The sequence below is a fragment of the Hypanus sabinus genome, chromosome 4 (genome assembly GCF_030144855.1).
Source record: "Hypanus sabinus isolate sHypSab1 chromosome 4, sHypSab1.hap1, whole genome shotgun sequence".
NCBI lineage: Eukaryota > Metazoa > Chordata > Chondrichthyes > Myliobatiformes > Dasyatidae > Hypanus > Hypanus sabinus.
In genome coordinates this window covers 28,540,794-28,559,799 of record NC_082709.1, presented here as the reverse complement: position 1 = coordinate 28,559,799, position 19,006 = coordinate 28,540,794, and the positions used below count along the sequence as shown (strand labels likewise).

The 19,006-nt window shown below is 39.7% G+C and overlaps 1 protein-coding gene across 2 annotated transcripts in view; it reads left to right on the top strand.

Annotated features, from left to right (window-relative positions):
* LOC132392609 (endoplasmic reticulum junction formation protein lunapark-B-like) overlaps positions 1-19,006 on the top strand; it is a 104,477-nt gene that overhangs the window by 42,244 nt on the left and 43,227 nt on the right. For both annotated transcript variants that reach the window (XM_059966735.1, XM_059966736.1), the window contains 3 exons: positions 8,801-8,988; positions 18,084-18,142; positions 18,248-18,288. In XM_059966735.1, the coding sequence (XP_059822718.1) occupies positions 8,801-8,988; positions 18,084-18,142; positions 18,248-18,288 (288 nt within the window). The remainder of the gene's footprint in view (positions 1-8,800; positions 8,989-18,083; positions 18,143-18,247; positions 18,289-19,006) is intronic.

Sequence of the window (19,006 nt, the reverse complement as noted above, 5' to 3'; positions counted from 1 at the left end):
AAATTTTCATCCTTTTTATCATGCTTGTCTTCATTGTCTGTTCTGTCTAGTTAAGTGCACTTACATTTATTAGAACATGTGCCAGCCTTTTAATCTACTCTAAGATCAATCTAACCTTTCCCTGTCATATACTCCTTCATAGTTCTTTCATCCATGAGCCCATCTAAGTCTCTTAAATGTTCCTAATGTATCTGCCTTTATTTCTCACCCTGTTAGTGCATTCCATGCACTTGCAACTCTTATCTGTTTTAAGAAAAACTATCTCTTGCATCTCCCCATACTTTTCTCTAATCACCTTAAAATTAATGACCTCTCGTATGAGCCTTTGATACTCTCGCAAAAAGGTGCTGTCTGACCACTCTGTCTTTGCCTCCTATCACCATGTACACCTCTATCAAGTCACTTCTTCATCTTCCTTTGCTCCCTAAGAGATGAACCCTAGCTTGCTCAATCTTTCCTCATAAGACATGTTCTGTAATCGAATCAACATCTTGGTAAATCTCCTCTGCACATTCTCTAAAGCCTCCACATCCTTCTTATAATGAGGTGACCAGAAATGAACATAATGTTTCAAGTGCGGTCTAAACAGAGCTCTCCACTTTTATGGGCAAGCCAATTATAAATCCACATAGCTAAGTTTCTCTGGATCCTATGCCTCCTGAGTTTTTAAATGAGCCTACTAAGGGTAACCTTGTTAAATGCCTTACTAAAGTCCATAGACACTACATCCCACTGCTCTACCATTATCAATTTGGTATGTCACTTCCTTGAAGTCAGTCAGGCTACTGTCCCTAGTCAGGCTATGCTTCTCTAAATGCTTATAAATCCTGTATTTAAGAACTCTGTCCAATAATTTGCCCACTACTGATGTAAGAGTCCCTGTAATTCTCAGGATTATCCCCATTACCTTTCTTGAACAAAGGAATAACATATGACATTCTCCAATCTTTTGGTAACACTCCTGTGAGGACATAAAGATCATTATCAAAAGTGTAATAATCTCTTCCCTCACTTTCTGTACTGATCTGAGATATATCCTACCTGGCCCCAGGGACTCGTAATAAAGTTTTCTACAATTTCCGGTAGATCTTCTTAACCTTGACATGTTCCAGAATATTAGCCTGTTCTACACTTGTTTCACATTTGTTAAGGTCCCTCTTACTGGTGAATACTGAAGCAAAGTATTCATTAAGGACCTCCTCTATGTCTGACTCCAGGCACGTTTCCTTTTTTATCCCTCCTTGATTCTACTCTTACTCTAGTCAGCATCCTGTTCCTCACTTATCTGTAGAATACCTTGAAATTTTCCTTAATCCAAAATCTGCCTACCAATGTGCTCCTTAATGTCTCTTGCTATTGTGATGTTTGTAGAATACTCCTAAATAGTGTTTATTCCCTTCCTATTTCTGACCCCATCCACTCACAATGACTCGGTAGACAATACATCCATGATATGCTCTCTTTCTGCAGCTATATCATCCCTGATTAGCATTGCCACTCCTCCCACAATCTTTTCCTACCCTTCTTTGTCCCTTTTGAGACATCTAAACCCTGAAACATCCAGTAGTCGTTCCTGCCCATAACCAGATCGCAACATTATAGTTCCAAGCTGTTAAGTTCATCACCCTTGTTCTTAATACTTTTTGCATTAGACACATTTGAACCCATCCAACTGACTGTATTAATGCTCTGTTTACTGCTTATCCTTCACAGTCTCTCTACATGCTGCATTAGCCTTTACACCAACTGCTTCATCCTCTGACTTATCTCATCTCCAGCCAGTCTAGTTTTAAACCCTTCCCAGCAACTCTAACAAAGTTCCTCTAAGCAAGGACCTTTATCCCCCTTGAGTTTAGATATAACCTGCTCCTTTTTACAGGTCATATCTTCTCCAGAAGACATTCCAATGATTCACAAATCTGAAACCCTGCTCCCTACATCAATTCTTCAGTTACACATTCATCTGCCCTACCATCCTCCTCTTGTCCTCACTGACATATGGCACAGGCAGAAATCCAGAGATTACTACCTTTGAGGTCCTGGTTTTTTTTTAGCTTCCCACCAAGCTCTCTCTTTTTGTTCTACAGGATCTCATCCCTTTGCCTAGTAATGTTGTTGGTATCAATAGGGACTCAATCTGAGACATCCTTAACCCTTTTGCCTGTGAGGCAACATACCATTTGGGTCTTTCATGTCCAGAGAATCTTCTGTCCCCCTACCTGTTGAACTCCCTATCATCACCACTCTTCTCCACTTCCCTCCTCCCTTTCCCTTCTGAACCAGGGTCAAGACTCCATGCCAGAGGCGTGATTGCTGCAACTTTCCCCTGTCCTATTTTTATTTAACAAAGCATAGTGTAGGAATTGCCTGAATTGGTTTCTCATTCAGAATCACCTTATTACTAGTATGTGATTGTGATTTGGTGGCAAGCATAAAACACAGGACAAAACATAACATTTAACATAACAGCAACTAACAACTTACAAGGCAGTAGTGCAAATGGCCATGAGCAATCAACAAATAGAATGGTTACATGCGCAAATATCAATAATCAAGTTTAAATAAATGTGAACACATGAACACTCAATAATCAACAGAATAAAGAGAGCAGGACAGAACATTTAATGGATGTTGTGCAGGGACAGTTAGAGTTTTACACTTGAGTGAGTTTTGTTTAGAAGTTGGGAGCTACAGGAAAGAAGCTTTGGAGATGATGTGTAGTCATGATGGTGATGGACTTGTCCAGTCTCCCTGATGGCAGTTTGGTGAATAGGTGACTGCTAGGGTGGGTGGAATGAGTAGTAATTTTTTTTTCAGCTCTTTTCTTCACTCTGGTGATGATCAGCTCTTTTAATGTTGGTAGCTGACAGCCAGTGATCTTCTCCACTACTCATTGCAGCCTGGAGGAAGTGGCGGGAAACCAAACAGTGAGAGAGGAGATCACAACAGTCTCAATAATGACTGAGTAAAATTCCTCAGGATACACACTAACATGTTAAGTTTCCTAAGCTGGCTGGGCTTTCCTAGTGATGAGTGTAACATGTTTGTCCCACTTCAGCGTAATGGTAGTCCCCAGGAATTTGATTGACTCAACCTGACCACTAATTTCCAATAGTGGGCAGGTACGGGTTGTCAGTCCTCATTTCCACCAGCTTGATTGCATTAAGCTCCAATTTGTTACAAGCACACCATGCTGTAAGATGGTTTACCTCTGTTTAATAGCAGGTCACATTATTATTAGAGATGAGACCAGCTACAGCCACGTCATCCGCAAACTTTAGCATTTTAGTGGAATTGACTGGAAGTACAGTCATTTGTATAAAGTGACAACAGGAGGGGTGAAAGAACACAACCCTGGAAGAGCCTGAGGTTATAGAGATTGAATTGGACAAGTAGGAGCCTAGCCTTACATAATGCTTCCTTCCTATTTGGAAATTCGTAATCCACTGACAGATACTGTAGGGTACAGCTAGCTGGGTTAGCTTGCTATTGAGCAACTCCAGAACAAATGTTAAAGAATGTAATGAAGGCGCAAGTTAACTGCATCCTCAACTGAGCGATTTGCTCTATAAACAAACTGTAGTGGAAGAGGATCGATAATAGACTTAAGGTAGGCCAACATCAGCCATTCAAAGGTTTTTGTAACTACTGAAGACAGAGCAACTGGCTTATAATCATTAAGTGAGTGATCTTGCCTTTCTTGGGAACTGGAACAATTGTAGCAACTTTTAAGTAGTCTGGAATCCTGCATAATGGTAGGGAGGTGCAAATTATCGCAGTTAAGATGGGAACTAGCTGATTCATACAGTGCTTTAGAGTACCATGTGAGACACCATCAGGACCTGCAGCTTTCCTAATGTTCTGTTTTCCAAATAGTCGGCAAATGTCTTCTTGATTGACAAAGTATGGGGTGAGATGGTGGGGAAGAAGATGAAGAAAGGCCTTTTGCAGATCTGAGTGTCCTCAACTCCTTGGTGAACCACAGCTTTTTGTTGTTGTACCTGAGAAAGATCATTTTAGAAAGACACATCCTCACACCAACCTTGCATGGCCTTCCAATGGTCTAAGCAGTCACTGAGCCTTCCAACAGCCTCAGGAGTCCATCGCCATTTGATGGTCCTGGATGGTTTGGACTGTTCCACTTTTTGCTTATAGCTGGGTACAAGCTTGATTGTGGCATGGTCAGAATTGCCAAGGGGTGCCTGTGGAATACGTAGAATTCTCCTTTAATGTTGGTATAGAAGTGGTCCAAAGTTCTGTCTTCGTGTGGGGCAGCTAATCATCTGGTGGTATTTGTGCAGACCATGTTTCATGTCACAATGCTTAAAATCCCCCAAAATGAAAATGACAGTATTGGGAAATTTATTTTCCAAGTCATTAAATGTTATTAGCCAATAACCATTGCAGATTGAGCATTTGCGCCAGGGGTAACGTAAATATCATATAGAATTAAGAGTGAAATTCCCTGGGTAGATGGAATGGCTTACAGTGAATGAAAAGAGCCTCAGCAGAGGAAACAAAGAATGGTGGACATGTCCCTCCACCATCTGTGATTCATAAACATGCAAAAGCCACCACCATGTGACTTGCCACATAATGGACTATTATGATCTACTCCAAATAGCTGTTTGTTCTGGCATTTGAACAAAGTTGCAATGTCCAAGTTAAGCCACACTCAACAAAACAAAAGGCAGAAATACGGACATAATCCTTGTTAGTCCTGATAAGTAGCACTAGCTCATCCATGTTATTTGTAAGAGAGCAGACATTTGAAAGTCAGATTGCCGGGACAGCTCTGTAGAAGCCTCTGCATCTTCAGCGTACCAGAGCTCCTATTCATCTACCTCTATCCCGCCTGAAGATGCACATTTTCCAGTCAGAAGAAGCTTTAGATATACTATAAAACAGAGTCTGTTACAATGGTCACCTCTATCTATGGCTTTGGTAGGTCATATTAATGTTGTTAAAATGTATGTTCTCCCTAAACTTTTATATTTATTTCAATCAATCCCAATTTTTATTCTTAAATCTTTTTTTGATTCCTTAGACTCTATTATTTTGTCATATCTGTGGAAGAATAAGCGCTCTAGAATTAATAAAATTTATCTCCAAAAATCTAAAAAAGAGGGTGGCATGACTTTACCTAACTTTAGTTTATATTATTGGGCAGCCAATATACGTTGTGCTACCTTTTGGTCTTTTTTCCATGGCCAACCCGAGTGCCCTAATTGGCAATGGAGTTGAATTCCACTAAAGATTTATCTATTTCTGCACTTCTTGGCTCTGTACTCGCTAGTAGTTTGTCCAGATTAATTGTTAATCCTCTTGTTAGACTCACTTTGCGTATATGGGCTCAGTTTAGGAAATTTTATGGTTTCCATGGTTTTTCCTTTTCTAGCCCTATCTTACATAATCACCTTTTTTTAACCTACTACGTATGATTCAGCATTCCATGATTGGTATAGGAAGGGCATTAGACATTTTGAAGATCTTTTTATTGATAATCGCTTTGCATCTTTTCAACAGCTCTCTGCTAAGTTCAATCTGCCCAATGCTCATTTTTTTAGATATCTCCAAATTAGACACTTTATTAATCCTTTAATTCCTAACTTCCCTGAAATGCCTGAGAAAAATGTTATGGGTTTATTTCTTTCTATTAATCCACTAGGTAAAAGTTTAATATCATTTATTCGTGATAAATTAGCATCCTTACGACGTGCCCGTGGATAAAATTAGAATGGCTTTGGAGCATGATTTAAATATCTCCTTATCTGATGAGACTTGGGACTCGATTCTCAAATTGGTTAATTCAACCTCTCTTTGTGCTCGCCATTGCCTTTTACAGTTTAAGATTGTTCATAGAGCCCATATGTCTAAATCTAAACTATCTCGATTTTACCCTAATATTAGTCCTCTTTGTGATAAATGCAGAAGGGGCGAGGCCTTTCTCATTCATATGTACTGGTTTTGTCCTAGCTTGGAGAAATTTTGGAAAGATGTCTTCATAACGTTATCATATATTCTGAATCACCACCTAGAACCTAACCCTATAATTGCTTTGTTCGGTTTTTTGGGTGAGACAGATTTATTTCTGAGTTCAACTAAGTGTCGAATATTATCTTTTGCTTCTCTCCTGGCTGGACATTTAATCCTCCTTAGATGATGAGATGTTACCCCGCCCACGCATGCTCAATGGCTTAATGATATTATGTCCTGCTTAGACCTTGAAAAAATTCATTATTCAGTTCTTAATTCGGATATAAAGTTCCATAAGGTCTGGGGGCCTTTTATTGAGTACTTTCATAACCTTCCTCTTAACTGAGGTTTTTTTTTTGGTCCCTTGCTTTCAGCTCCTTTTTTTTGGTAGTAGGCATTAATATCTTCTGTTGCTAAGTGTATTTACAGTTTTGGGGGTTTGAATGTCCTGATTTATATTCTCTATACTGTGTTGTGGTCGGTCTGGAGTTCTTTTTTTGTTGCGGGGCTTGGGGAGGATACTAATTTTACATGTCTTCAATTTGGGTGCTGTCTCAATTATCTTTTTGTGTATTATTATTGTATGTTTATTTTTGCACTGTGTTAATGTTCTTCATTTTGATCTGGGTTTTTTTTATCTGTAGCGATGTAGAAAATGTATAAAAAAACTAAAAAATAGCTTTAGTGGTAAATGCTCTGTATCACAGATAAACACAGGAAATAAATCTGAAGGCACTAAATCACATATTTCCCTCCCTACCCCTCTCAGCTTTTCGCAGGGATCATTCCCTTCATAACTACCTGGTCCACACGTCCCTCCCCACAGAACTCACACCTGGCACTTATCCCTGCAAGTGCAAATGCTACACCTGTCCCAACACCACTATTCCGGGCCCCAGACAGTCCTTCCAGGTGAGGCAACACTTCACCTGCGAGTCTGTTGGAGTCGTCTGTTGCATCCAGTGCTCCCAGTGCGGCCTCCTCTACATCGGTGAGACTCAACACAGATTGGGGGACCGCTTCGTCAAGCACCTACGCTCCATCCGTCACAATAGACAGGATCTCCCGGTTGCCACCCACTTCAACTCTGCCTCTCATTCCCATCTAGATATGTCCATACATGGCCTCCTCTACTGCCATGATGAGGCCAAACTCAGGTTGGAGGAGCAACACCTCATCTATCGTCTGGGTAGCCTCCAGCCTGGTGGTCGAACATTGAATTCTCCAATTTCCGGTAATTCCCTCCCCCTCCCACTATCCCAGGTCCCTCTCTGCCTCTCTCCCCTTTCAACTTTCTGCTTCTTTATCTCTACAGTCCTTTCATGCTTATCTTCTCCCCTCCCCATCTCTATTACTGGGCTTCGGCCCTCTCTTCCCCCCCCCCCCCCATTCCTGATGAAGGGTCTCGGCCCAAAACGTTGGCTACTCTTTTCTCACAGATGCTGCCTGACCTGAGTTTTTCCAGCATTGTGTACATATTCTTTGATCCATAGCATCCGCAGTTGTATTTTTGTGTCTCCTATATTCAAGAGCATTTCACAAGTAAAATATCTTTTTTTGACAGAAAACACATTAAACTGAAACAGGATGGGAGCACCTAAAATGTGGAAGCCAGCAGTGGCACCACTGGAAGTGGAAGTCACCACTTCTATTATGTACTACTACTTTGAACTCTCTCAAGTATTTACTTTTGGTTTCTATTTGCTTAAAAGCATGCTAACCTTCAGCAGCACCTTCCAGAGCTGCTTCAGGTTTCACATGTACACTGACCCCACCTCTATCTCACTGCTGTCACTCTGGATCACTTAGTTTAATGTCTCACATTTGTCATGTTGATTATCTGCTAGTGTTGAGTAAGTAGATATTTATTAAAACTAACTATAGGAAGACTGAAGTTGTTGTCTTTGGTCCTTGTCAGAAATATAACTCCCTGGCCTTCATTCCCTTTCCAGTAAATCATATAAAGCTAAGTTGGACTGCTTGTGTTGTTGTTTTGTGGATTGTTTTACTTGCAAGTTTGCTTCATGAAAACAGACTACTTCCACTCATGTCACAGTCAATTATTGGCAACTCGTGTTCTGCTGGAGCCATCATCCATACCTTTACGTTGAGAATAGCCTATCAGAAAGCTCATCTGGCCAAATGCACATCTTCTACCCTGTATAAAATTGTGTTTATTCAAACCTTTGCAGCTTGGACTGGGGCTTACAACAAGGCTCATTTAACAATCATGCCTGTGCATGCCAATCTATGTTTGGACAGCTCATCAGTTTTAAATTCTTCATCTTTTGTGTTGACCCACTCCATGTTCATGTTTTTATCTCAAAGTCTCATGATTACTTCCAGCTTTGCAAGCTACCTATATATCTCTGATCCTTTGAATTTGTACCCTTGGGCTTGCTTAATTTTACTTGCTCCACAGCTGATGGCCTCTGGTGTCTTAGACTGATGCTCTATAATTTTTATTTTTAAAGTGCACTCCATGTTTCTTTTCAACCTGCACCCTCCCCCCACCTCTCTGAATTTCCTATTTTCCTTCTTGCAAGTTTTGATCTGATTAAAATAATTTTTGAAAAATTAGAATATCATATGTTGTAAGAGAATTTTTAGGTGTGCATTAGGAAAATCACTAATCTTTAAGGAAAATTTGAATACATTTGACAGGGAGTGGTGGAACTGCTCAAATGTAATAGTACTTGGCATCAACCAAAATGTCAATTAGTTCCTCTTTGTATGTTCACTTTGATCCAGTCATGTGGAACAAATATTTTGGTACATATTATGCTGAATTCAATAAACTGAATTAACTTATTTATATTTGTAGGATATAAATACATTGGAAGAATTCAGGGAAAAGAATCAAAGACTTCAAAAGATCTGGGTTGGAAGACTGGTACTCTATTCATCCACTCTGTATATCATAGCCTTTATATTTGTGTACTTGTGGTGTTTTCCGGAAGAATGGACCGCACGACTAACCTTGGCACTTCCAGGATTTTTATTTCCTTTATTGTAAGTAATTACTATTGTCAGTTCAAATAATTTGAAGGTAGGCATCTCGATTGTATCTTTTTTTATTGGTGCAACTTAAAATGATATATACTGTTATGTACCCCGTAACTGGGTCACTTACCAGCAAAGATAGAGAGGTCCGTTGAAGTCTGATGGTACTATTTTTAACAGTATTTATTGATAAAAATACACAAAAAGAATATCAATGCAAACATACAGATAATATACGTCGTCACTACTAAGTCTAAAAGCGCAGGTATAATAATAATCACTAAGAAATAGCTCTATCGTTGTCTGGGGATAATGTATTGTCCAATGGAAATATAAAAGTCACTCAAGTTCATGCAGGTTGCAGCCTTTTGGTTGGAGTCAAGAGTTTAAAACTTGCCCATTCCTTTTATGATGTCAATCCTTCGAGAGTCGCTGGGGCTGATTTTTCCTTTGTTTTAGCTAAAGCCGTTCTTCCGTGGTAAGGCCCACCAATTCCGAGGCAAATGGAAAAGGACGCACGTGGGCTTTCCACCGGCTTTCGCTATTACGCTGTTACAGGATTTCTAGCGTTTCTTCTGGTGCGTCTAAAGGGGCTGTTCCCCTGACCCTCTTTTATCCTGACTCACAGGGACTCAGATGTCAATCAGGTCGGGATGATGCAATCCCTCAACCAACCCCCTCTGATCATTCCCTGAGGGCTTCCATAAAGTACAGTACTCAATACACAATTCCGTCTCTAAGAGACAATGGCCGTTTTCCGTGGCTTTGTATCGCTGAGGTCCAGGACATTCCAAACGTCTCTCTCTCATTTCCTGGGTCTCCTGACCTGAATTAATAGCGATCTTGCGATTCTCAAAAAGGAGGGGGCTACTTTGGACCCTTCGGCCCCTCAGAGTTGGGCACAGGCGTAACAATAGTTAGAAATGTTGTATTATACTAATACTCAAACTCTTAAATAAAGACCTGATAATTGAAGAGCTCATTGCATGAATGAAAGGATAGTTAATGAATATATCAGGTTTAAGTAAATTGTAATGTTACTATTTGCATCTAGGTAAAATCATTAGATTCTTGCTGTTCTGTCTTAAATTTTTGTTGCCCAGTAATAATCATTTAAGATGGCTACCTGCCAAGATTCTTTATTACAGCTAATATAATTTACTAAAAAGTTTATCGTGGTTCCTGTATCATTGCTTTTCATCTCTTGTATTTACATGTTGTACACATTTGCAAATGTTTATGTAATTCAATTAATTTTGAACTAACTGGTTTTTCTGAACATGGTTTGCCAAATTAGTTTGTGTTTTGTCAGAGGAATTTGGCTCCAGATGTCATAATCACCTTTATACAAATAGGGATAAGAAAAAGCAAAGTATTACTGCCTTTCAAGGCAGGGTTTACTGGGTGAGCTGCCAAGGAGGACTAATAAAACTAAATTGTGGGAATTGGTGAATTTTTCAATTAGCTGATTTTCTGATGGGGGAGGGGAGGAAAGATTACTGCTGAAGGGGAATCATAATGGCCACATTGCTGTATGAGTTGGTTTGGGCCCACTCTTCTGTTGCCTCATCATAAACTTTCTTCTGTCAGTTTTCTGTTGATTGATACTTGGTTCTAACTTTAGTTCTACAAGGACTGATGCAGGAACTGAATATTTCAGGCCCTGACTTGATGTGTGAAGCAAAACTTAATGCACACGTCAAGCAATGATAATCTCAATCACCTCTTTAGTATTTTTAATTCTCATCATCCTGGTGATCTCCATCAATGAATTTAACAATCGGCTACACCAATATTATGTTACAAATGCAGGTCTTGTCTCTATTATGTAGGAAGTGACTAATTTTCTTACTCTCCAGAGCCCTCTTATCTGCAAAATAGAAGGCACCTATGTAGTGAAACACTCTGTCTGAAATTTCATTTTGATAATGCTTAGTATGATAGCATTTCAGGCAATATTATTAGTGCCCCATCTACCACTATTCATTCTCTCCATTATTAGGGATACATTGCATTGCCCATTATTTACAAATGCGGTAGCTTTTCAAAAAAAAAATTGGCCATTTCCAAATTAGTGAACTTTTGCAAGTAGAAAAAGTAAAGATGGCAAATACGTTGTAGCACAACCAGTGCCGAGTTTTCATCTAAATCAGACCATTATGATTTGAATAATGTTTTTCATTGTGACTGGGCAAACTCCTGGAATAACACTTACTGGTATGTCTTCATCATACAGAGTGGTTCAGGATGGTACCTCAGCATCACCTCTTTAATAGTAATCAGTGATGATTAATGCAGTTTTGACTTCCTCATTTATTCTCATATGTTATAAATAGATCAAAATTCAAGCATCTTTGATAAAATAGTTGACTACTCATTATCTTCAATATCGCTTCCAAAAAAAAATTCAAGCACCTGTGATTTAGTTTTGATTGTACAGACTAGTTCAATTAAATTAATAGACCCTTTTTAGTAGCAGGCTTCTATTTTATAATCTAAGTGAATTTAACATTTTCCTTAAATCGCCCTGGGTTGCAGAAAGGCCTGGTTTTCATTTGATTTGCAACATTCTTTTGAAAAACAACTATCGTAGCTGTTTAGCAATTGAGTTGTTTAGGTTGATTATATACAAGAATAGTCAATGTACTGGATGGTAACCAAAATTCTCTTACAACTCTTCATTAGCCTTCAAGCTGTGACAATTTACCATTATTTCTTCTTTATTATTCAATCTGAGGTTATATAGATTTCCTACCGATACTGCTAGCCACTAGTTAAGTTTGATTGGAGTATGAAGAGATACTTCTCACCATTAATTGGTAGCTGTGAATCAAACTATAGTTTGTATGAGTAAATATCACATTAATGATGCATTTCTTGACCTCTGAATAGTTCCATTTTCTGTTTTGAATGAAGTTACTTGGGTTGAAGATGACCTAGGTAGAAATACTAACTTGCCATATCTACCTTTTCTGATTTAAAAATTTTGAGCTATTTCCGTGTGTGTGTCGAACACTGAGGTATGGTACTCAGAGTAATACGTGGATTGCACCTTCAGTTTTTAAACGAGCCTTATTTGTTTGGAAAAACTTTTGTTTTGGATAAATATAAATGATTGGGTAATTATGACATTTACTAAATCTTCCACCCTCAGACATTACTATAGTTGGTATTGTAATTTCAATGTCCAATTCATGCCCATCTACATTAATTTTCAACTCTTTGCCTTTCAAGAGTCTAACTACCTTAAAAATACTTCAGACTCTAATTCTATCACCCTTTGAAAAATAGTACCCTAAAGTCTTACGACATTTGGAGAGGAAAAAAAATTAATTTTTCGTTCTTAAACAGGATGGCCCCTTCTTTGAGCTGCTTCTAATTCGTTAAGGGTTTTTAACTGGGAACATTAATCACACCATCTTTGGAGTATTGTGTTAATGTACTATGCTGCAGACATTCCCATTTCTTCCTCACTTCCTTATGCAACAGTTACTAATTATTTATAAACCTGATGAAAATAATCCTTCATGCCGCCTAGATCTCTCTATATCCCACAGCTCTGTAAACTCTCACCATTTTGATATTTTTGTTTCTTTCTGCCAAATTGAGCAATTTTACATTTTTCTCACCTTTTACTCCTTTTATTTCAAGTTTATCCTCTTAACTTGTTTAACAACCTTTGTTGGCCTCCTTGTATCCTTTTCATACCTTGGTGTCATCAGCAAATGTAGTAACCATAACTGAAGGCCTGTGCTAATGAACTGGCTAAAGTGGTTACAGACACTTCATCCTCTGCTTTGGCATTTTGGGGTACCCAGCTGGCTAAAGCAGGCCTCAATCAACTGCTGTCCAAAACAAAGTAGTAAACCTGTCTCAATGCCTAATTTCCAATCCACTGTGATGAAGTGCTCCAAGAGGTTGCTTATGAAACACATCATAGAAGGACGAACAGCTAAAAGTCATTGTCCATTTAGGTACCAGTGACATGAGTAGGACAAATGATGAGGTTCTGCACAGGGAGTTCCAGGGAGTTAGGTGCTAAGTTAAAGGGCAGGGCCTCCAGGGTTGTGATCTCAGGATTGCTACTGGTGCCACGTACTAGCGAGGCCAGAACTGGGAAGATCATACAGTTTAATATGTGACCAAAGAGTTGGTATACAAGGGAGGGCATAAGATTTTTGGATCATTGGGCTCTCTTCCAGGGAATGTGGGACTTGTGTAGAAGGGACAGTTTCAGACATCCCACCTCTCCCGGAAGTTTCGGGAGTCTCCCGCATATTGATAGTAGCTCCTTGACGCCTGCAAATTATATACAATATCCCGGAAATTGATGTATTTATTTTGAGAGGGAGTGAGGGAGCATCCTGATTGGTGTCTCTTTGTGCTAAGTAGACCTATCAGTTTTCTCTGTGGGTGGGCTTTACAGTCAACCTCTCTCTCTCTCTCTTTCATTTTCCATCAGTTCAGTTTAGTGTCCCCTAACAGGTGTCAAAAATAATGACAGTGTTGCTTGCTACACTGTTTGCAACAGTGACTTTTCTGTTGCCCATGGTGGGTTAAATGACTGTAAAAGACATGTTGAGGTGAATTTAACAGGTGTCATTCATTCATTAGTATAGCTAACATTATTTAAAGTAGCAAAATTAACAAATTCATTGACACACACTGCTGTGAGGTTGAGACTTCCAGCAAAATGCTCAAATCTGCCAAGCAAGCCACATCACAGTACAAGGAAAGCTTGCCAAAGCAATAGAAAAGCTATAAAGCTATTTGCTTTATATATAATATTTGCAAATATGTGTGTAATAGTTTCAAAGTGTGATCAAATAAATTGTTGTGTTCTTTCATAATCAAATGTCCTGTATATATACACCCTTGGAGGTCGACGGGGTGGAGGGGGGGAGTGCTGATGCTACCTCCCTGAAATGAGTTTTAATGAGTTTTTGCAGGGTGGGATTTCTGTAGTTTGCACCTGAACTGGAGGAGGATGAATATCCTAGCGGGAAGGTTTGTTGATGCTGTTTGGTGGGGTTTAAACTAGAGTTGCAAGGGATGGGAACCAGAATGCCAGAACAGTTAGTAGAGAGGTTGTGGAGGCAGATGTTCGTAAGACCTCAGACAAAGTTGGGAATCAAAAGGTTGAGCATAGCGTGACTGGTGTCCTGAGCTGTGCGTAGTTCAATGCTAGAGTATCGTAGGAAAGGCAGATGATACTGCTGAAGGTGAGGTAACTGGTTTACAAACAGGCAATGTGTAGTGAGGAGAGGTTGTTGATTGGGCAAAATTTCAGTCATCAGGAAGAGTTGCAATGTAAAAGGTAGACAGAATTGAAAAGGGTGAATACAGGGTTGAAGGTATTAACACAGTGTATGGAATAAGTTAGATGAATTTGCAGCACAGATTGGCATGGATGATATTGTAGACATCACTGAATCATGTTAGAAAGAAGATTATAGCTGGGAGCTTAAAGTCCAAGGACACACATTGTACCAAAAGGACAGACAGGAAGACAGAGGGGTGGCATTGCTCTGTTGATTAAAACAAAATGAAATCAAATCATTAGAAAGAGGTGATATATGGTTGGAAGGTGTTGAATCATTGTGGATAGAGCTAAGGAGCTGCAAGGGTAAAAAGACCCTGATCGGAGTTGTATACAGACCCCCAAACAGTAGTAAGGATGGCATCTACAAATTACAACGGGGATAGAAAATGCATGCCAAAGGCAATATTACAAGTCATGGGAGATCTCAATATGCAGGAAAATCAGTTTTGTGTTGGATTCCAAGAGGAATTTCTAGAATGCCTACGAGATGGCTTTTTAAAACAGCTTGTGGTTGAGCCCACAAGAGCATCAGCTATTCTGGATTGAGTATTGTGCATTGAATTAGAATTGATTAGCAAACTTAAGGTAAAAGAACCTTTGGGGGCAAGTGATCATAATATGATCAAATTCACCATGAAATTTGAGGAGAAGCTGAAGTTAAATGTATCAGTGTTACAGTGAGTAAAGGGAGTTACAGAGGCATGAGAGGGGAGTCAGCCAGAACTGCTTGGAAATGAACACTGGTAAGGATGACAGTGGAGCAGCAATGGCTGCAATTTATGGAAGCAATTCAGAAGGCACATGATATATACATCCCAAAGAGGAATATGTATTCTAAAGACAAGATGATACAACCGTGGCATTCAAGAGAAGTCAAAGTCAACCTAGAAGCCAAAGACAGGGCATATAAAAGAACAAAAATTAATGGGAAGTTAGAGGATTGGGAAGCCTTTTGGGGGTGGGAGGGGGAGAACAACAGAAAGCAACTTAAAAGAAGTCAATAAAAAGGTATAAAGATGGAATATGATAGAAAGCTAGAATAATATTAAAGAGGAAACCAAAAGTTTCTTCAGATACATAGTGTAAAAGAGAGGTGAGAGTGGATATTGGAGTGATGGAAAATGATGCTGGAGAAATAGTAATGGAGGACAGGGAATTGACAAGACAGGCTGAATATGTATTTTGCACTAGTCTTCACTTCAATAGGTACATTTAATGTCAGAGAAATGTATACAATATACATCCTGAAATGCATTTCATTTGCAGACATTCATGAAAAGAGGAGTGCCCCAAAGAATGAATGACAGTTAAATGTTAGAACCCTAAAGCACCCCCTCCCACACACTGTGGAAGACTCTGACAGTATGGTGGAAGTTCCAGGTGTCAATGATCATGAAGTGCATGAAGTTACATTCCTAGAGAATGGGTTCATGAGAAACTGAAAGGTTGAAGGTAGTTAAGTCACCTGGATCAAATGGCGTACATCCCAGGATTCTGCAAGTGGTGGCTGAAGAGATTGTAGAGGCAGAAGTAATGATCTTTAAAGAATCACTAGATTCTAGAATGGCTTTGTAAGACTGGGAAATTGCAAATGCCACTCCACTCTTCAAGAAGGGAAAGAGGCAGAAGAAAGGAAACTATAGTCCAGTTAGTCTGACCTCTGGTTGGAAAGATGTTGGAGTTAATTATTAAGGATCTCAGGGTACTTGAGGGCACACACTAAAATAGGCTGTAGTCAGCATGGTTTCCTCAAGGGAAAATTTTGCCTGACAAATCTGTTGGAATTCATTGAAAAAATAACAAGCCAAAAAAAACATAACAAAGGAGAATCTGTTGATGTGTACATAGATTTTCAGCAGGCCTTTGACAAGATGCCACACATGAGGCTGCTGAATGAGCGATGAGCCCATGGTATTACAAGAAAAATTCTAGCATGGATAAAGCAGTGGCTGATTGGCAGGAGGCAGCAGATGGGAATAAAGGGAGCCTTTTCTGGTTGGCTGCCAGTGACTTAATGGTGTTCCACAGGGGTCTGTGTTGGGACTGATTCCTTTTATGTTATATATCAGTGATGTGGATAATGCAAGTGATAGTTTTGTTGCAAATTTTGTTGATGATATGAAGATAGGTGGAGGGGCAGGTAGTTTTGACGAAGTAGAAAGGCTACAGAAGAGACAGGAGAATGGGCAAACATGTAGCAGGTGGAATACAGTGTCAGGATCTTTATGGTCATACATTTTGGTTGAAGAAATGAAAGGGTTGACCATTATCTATAAGGAAAGAAATACAAAACACGGAGGTACAGAGGGACTTGGGAGTCCTTGTGCAAGATTTCCTAAAGGTTAATTTGCAGGTTGAGTCTATGGTGAGGAAAGTAAATACAGTGTAAGCATTCATTTCAAGTGGACTAGAATATAAAATCAAGAATGAAATGTAGAGATTTTATGAAGCACTGGTGAGGTCTTATTGTGAGCAGTTTTGGGCCCTTTATCTTGGAAAGGATGCACTGAAACTGCAGAGGGCTCCAAGGAGGTTTACAAAAATGATTCCAAGATTAAATGGCTTGTCAAATGAAGAGTGTTTGATGCCTCTGGGCCTGTATTCCCCAGAATTCAGAATAATGAGGGGTGACCTATTAAATGGTGAAAGGCTGTTTCCTATGGTGGGAGAGTCTGAGACCAGAGGACACAGTCTCAGAATAGATGGGCATTTTTTTTAGACATGGATGAACTTCTTAAGCCAAAGAGTGGTGTATCTGGAATTCTTTGCCACAGGCAGCAGTGGAGGCCAAGTCTTTATGTATCTTTGAGGCTGAGATTGATAGATTCTTGATTGGTCAGGGCATGAAGGGATATGGGGAAAAGGCAGGAGATTGAGGCTGAGAGGAAGGTTGAATAGGGCATAATGAAATGGCAGAGCAGACTCGGCAGTCCAAATGGCCTATTTCTGGTCCTATATTTTCAAGTCTTTTATCAACTCTTTCCTGAAGAGTGTTCGCGATCTCCTTAAATTTGACTACCGTCACAAAAGGTCATTGGCTCTTCACTCAGCTCTGGAACAACTGGACAATGAGCATGCATATGTCAGAAAGCTTTTTATTGATGTTAGCCTATTGTTGACATTTTCGACCCCTGGAAATTAACCAATAAGCTCTAAGACCTGGGCCTCAGTATCTCTCTCTGTAAATGGGAGTTTCCTCACTAACTAGCAGACCCAAGTTAGTATGGATTGGCAACAACATTTCCCAACATTGAATACATTTACATGCAGTGCTGCCATCAGAAAGCAGCAGTCAATAATACCCACCATCCAGGCAGGAGGTACAGTGGCTTTGGGTCCCACACCACCAGGTTTAGGAACACTTATTATCCTACAACCATCAGGCTCCTGAAGTGGTGTGGATGACTTCATTTACCACTGCTCTGTACTGATTTTACAATTTATAGACTAATTTTCAAGGACTGTTTGTCTTTTGCACATTGGTGTTTGTCAGTCTTTGTCTGCTTATGTAGTTTTTGTAAAATGTATTGTTTTCCTGTAAATGCTTGCAAGAAAATGAATCTCCAGGTAGTGTATGGTAGCATATATGTACTTGCTAATAAATTTACATTGAACTTTGAACTTGGACTTGTATCTAATGTATTCTGTTCCAGAATATTCTGCCCATTTGAATAATTGTATCCCAGTGAGTTATAGAATCCTTTCATTTGAATTTTGTTTTTTTATGCCTGATCTTTACATCCTATTTGTATGCGTATCTCACACAACTTTCTTTTGATAGGGTCTGGTTAATAAGAAAATTTTTGATTTGGTCATTTTGTAGAAGAACTGAAAAGAACAGTAAGTAGATTTTTTGCATCTCAGTATATGCAGTGCTTTAAAATAAAAGTTTTAGTAGAAAATTAGCCATGAATTCTGTGATTAACTCTTAACATTTCACTACAGGTGAAGCTCTAGAAGATTTAAAAATACAAAAGAAAAAAATAGTAAGTAATACTAAAATTAATTTTATACTCTCTAATCTTCCTTTTTAATAGGTACATTTAATATCAGGGAAATGTATACAAAATACATCCTGAAATTCTTTTTCTTTGCAAACATCCTTGAAAATTTTCAAGCCCCAAAGCCCCCTCCCTCAAACGCACAAGCAGCAGCAGGGCAGCAGCCATCTCCCCACACCCACCAGCAAAAAAGCATCAGTGCTCTCCACCGAGCACTCAAGCATGCAGCAAGGCACAGACTTGCAGTACCCCAAAAACTACTCATTTAGCTGGTGATTCGACATAACACAAGCTCTCTCACTCCCTAATAAGCAGAAAAAATGGTGTTGTAGCAGTGTACTACACGCAGCGCTGAAATAACGACATGAAGTTGGTAAACTGCAGTTAAAGAAGATTTTATTCGAACTTCGCGGCTTTGCTTTAAAGCCTCCCTGATCCCGCCCTCCCCGGCTGCTGATGCTGTAGGAGGCACGTATTCACAGTCCCGCGCGAGCTTTTCCCTTTGTTGGTGAAGCAGACCTGGCGCCCTTTTGGGACTGGCCTTTATGCCGGCGCGCTGGCTATTTGTGAGGCAGTTTGAGTGCGCTAGGAAGTGGGTCGCCACATAACCCTCCCCCCCCCCCCCCCCCCCCCCCAGAACTGGCGATACACCCCACAGTGTCCACAGTCTGGGCTGGACCCTGTTTGGGAGGTTGGCCCCTGC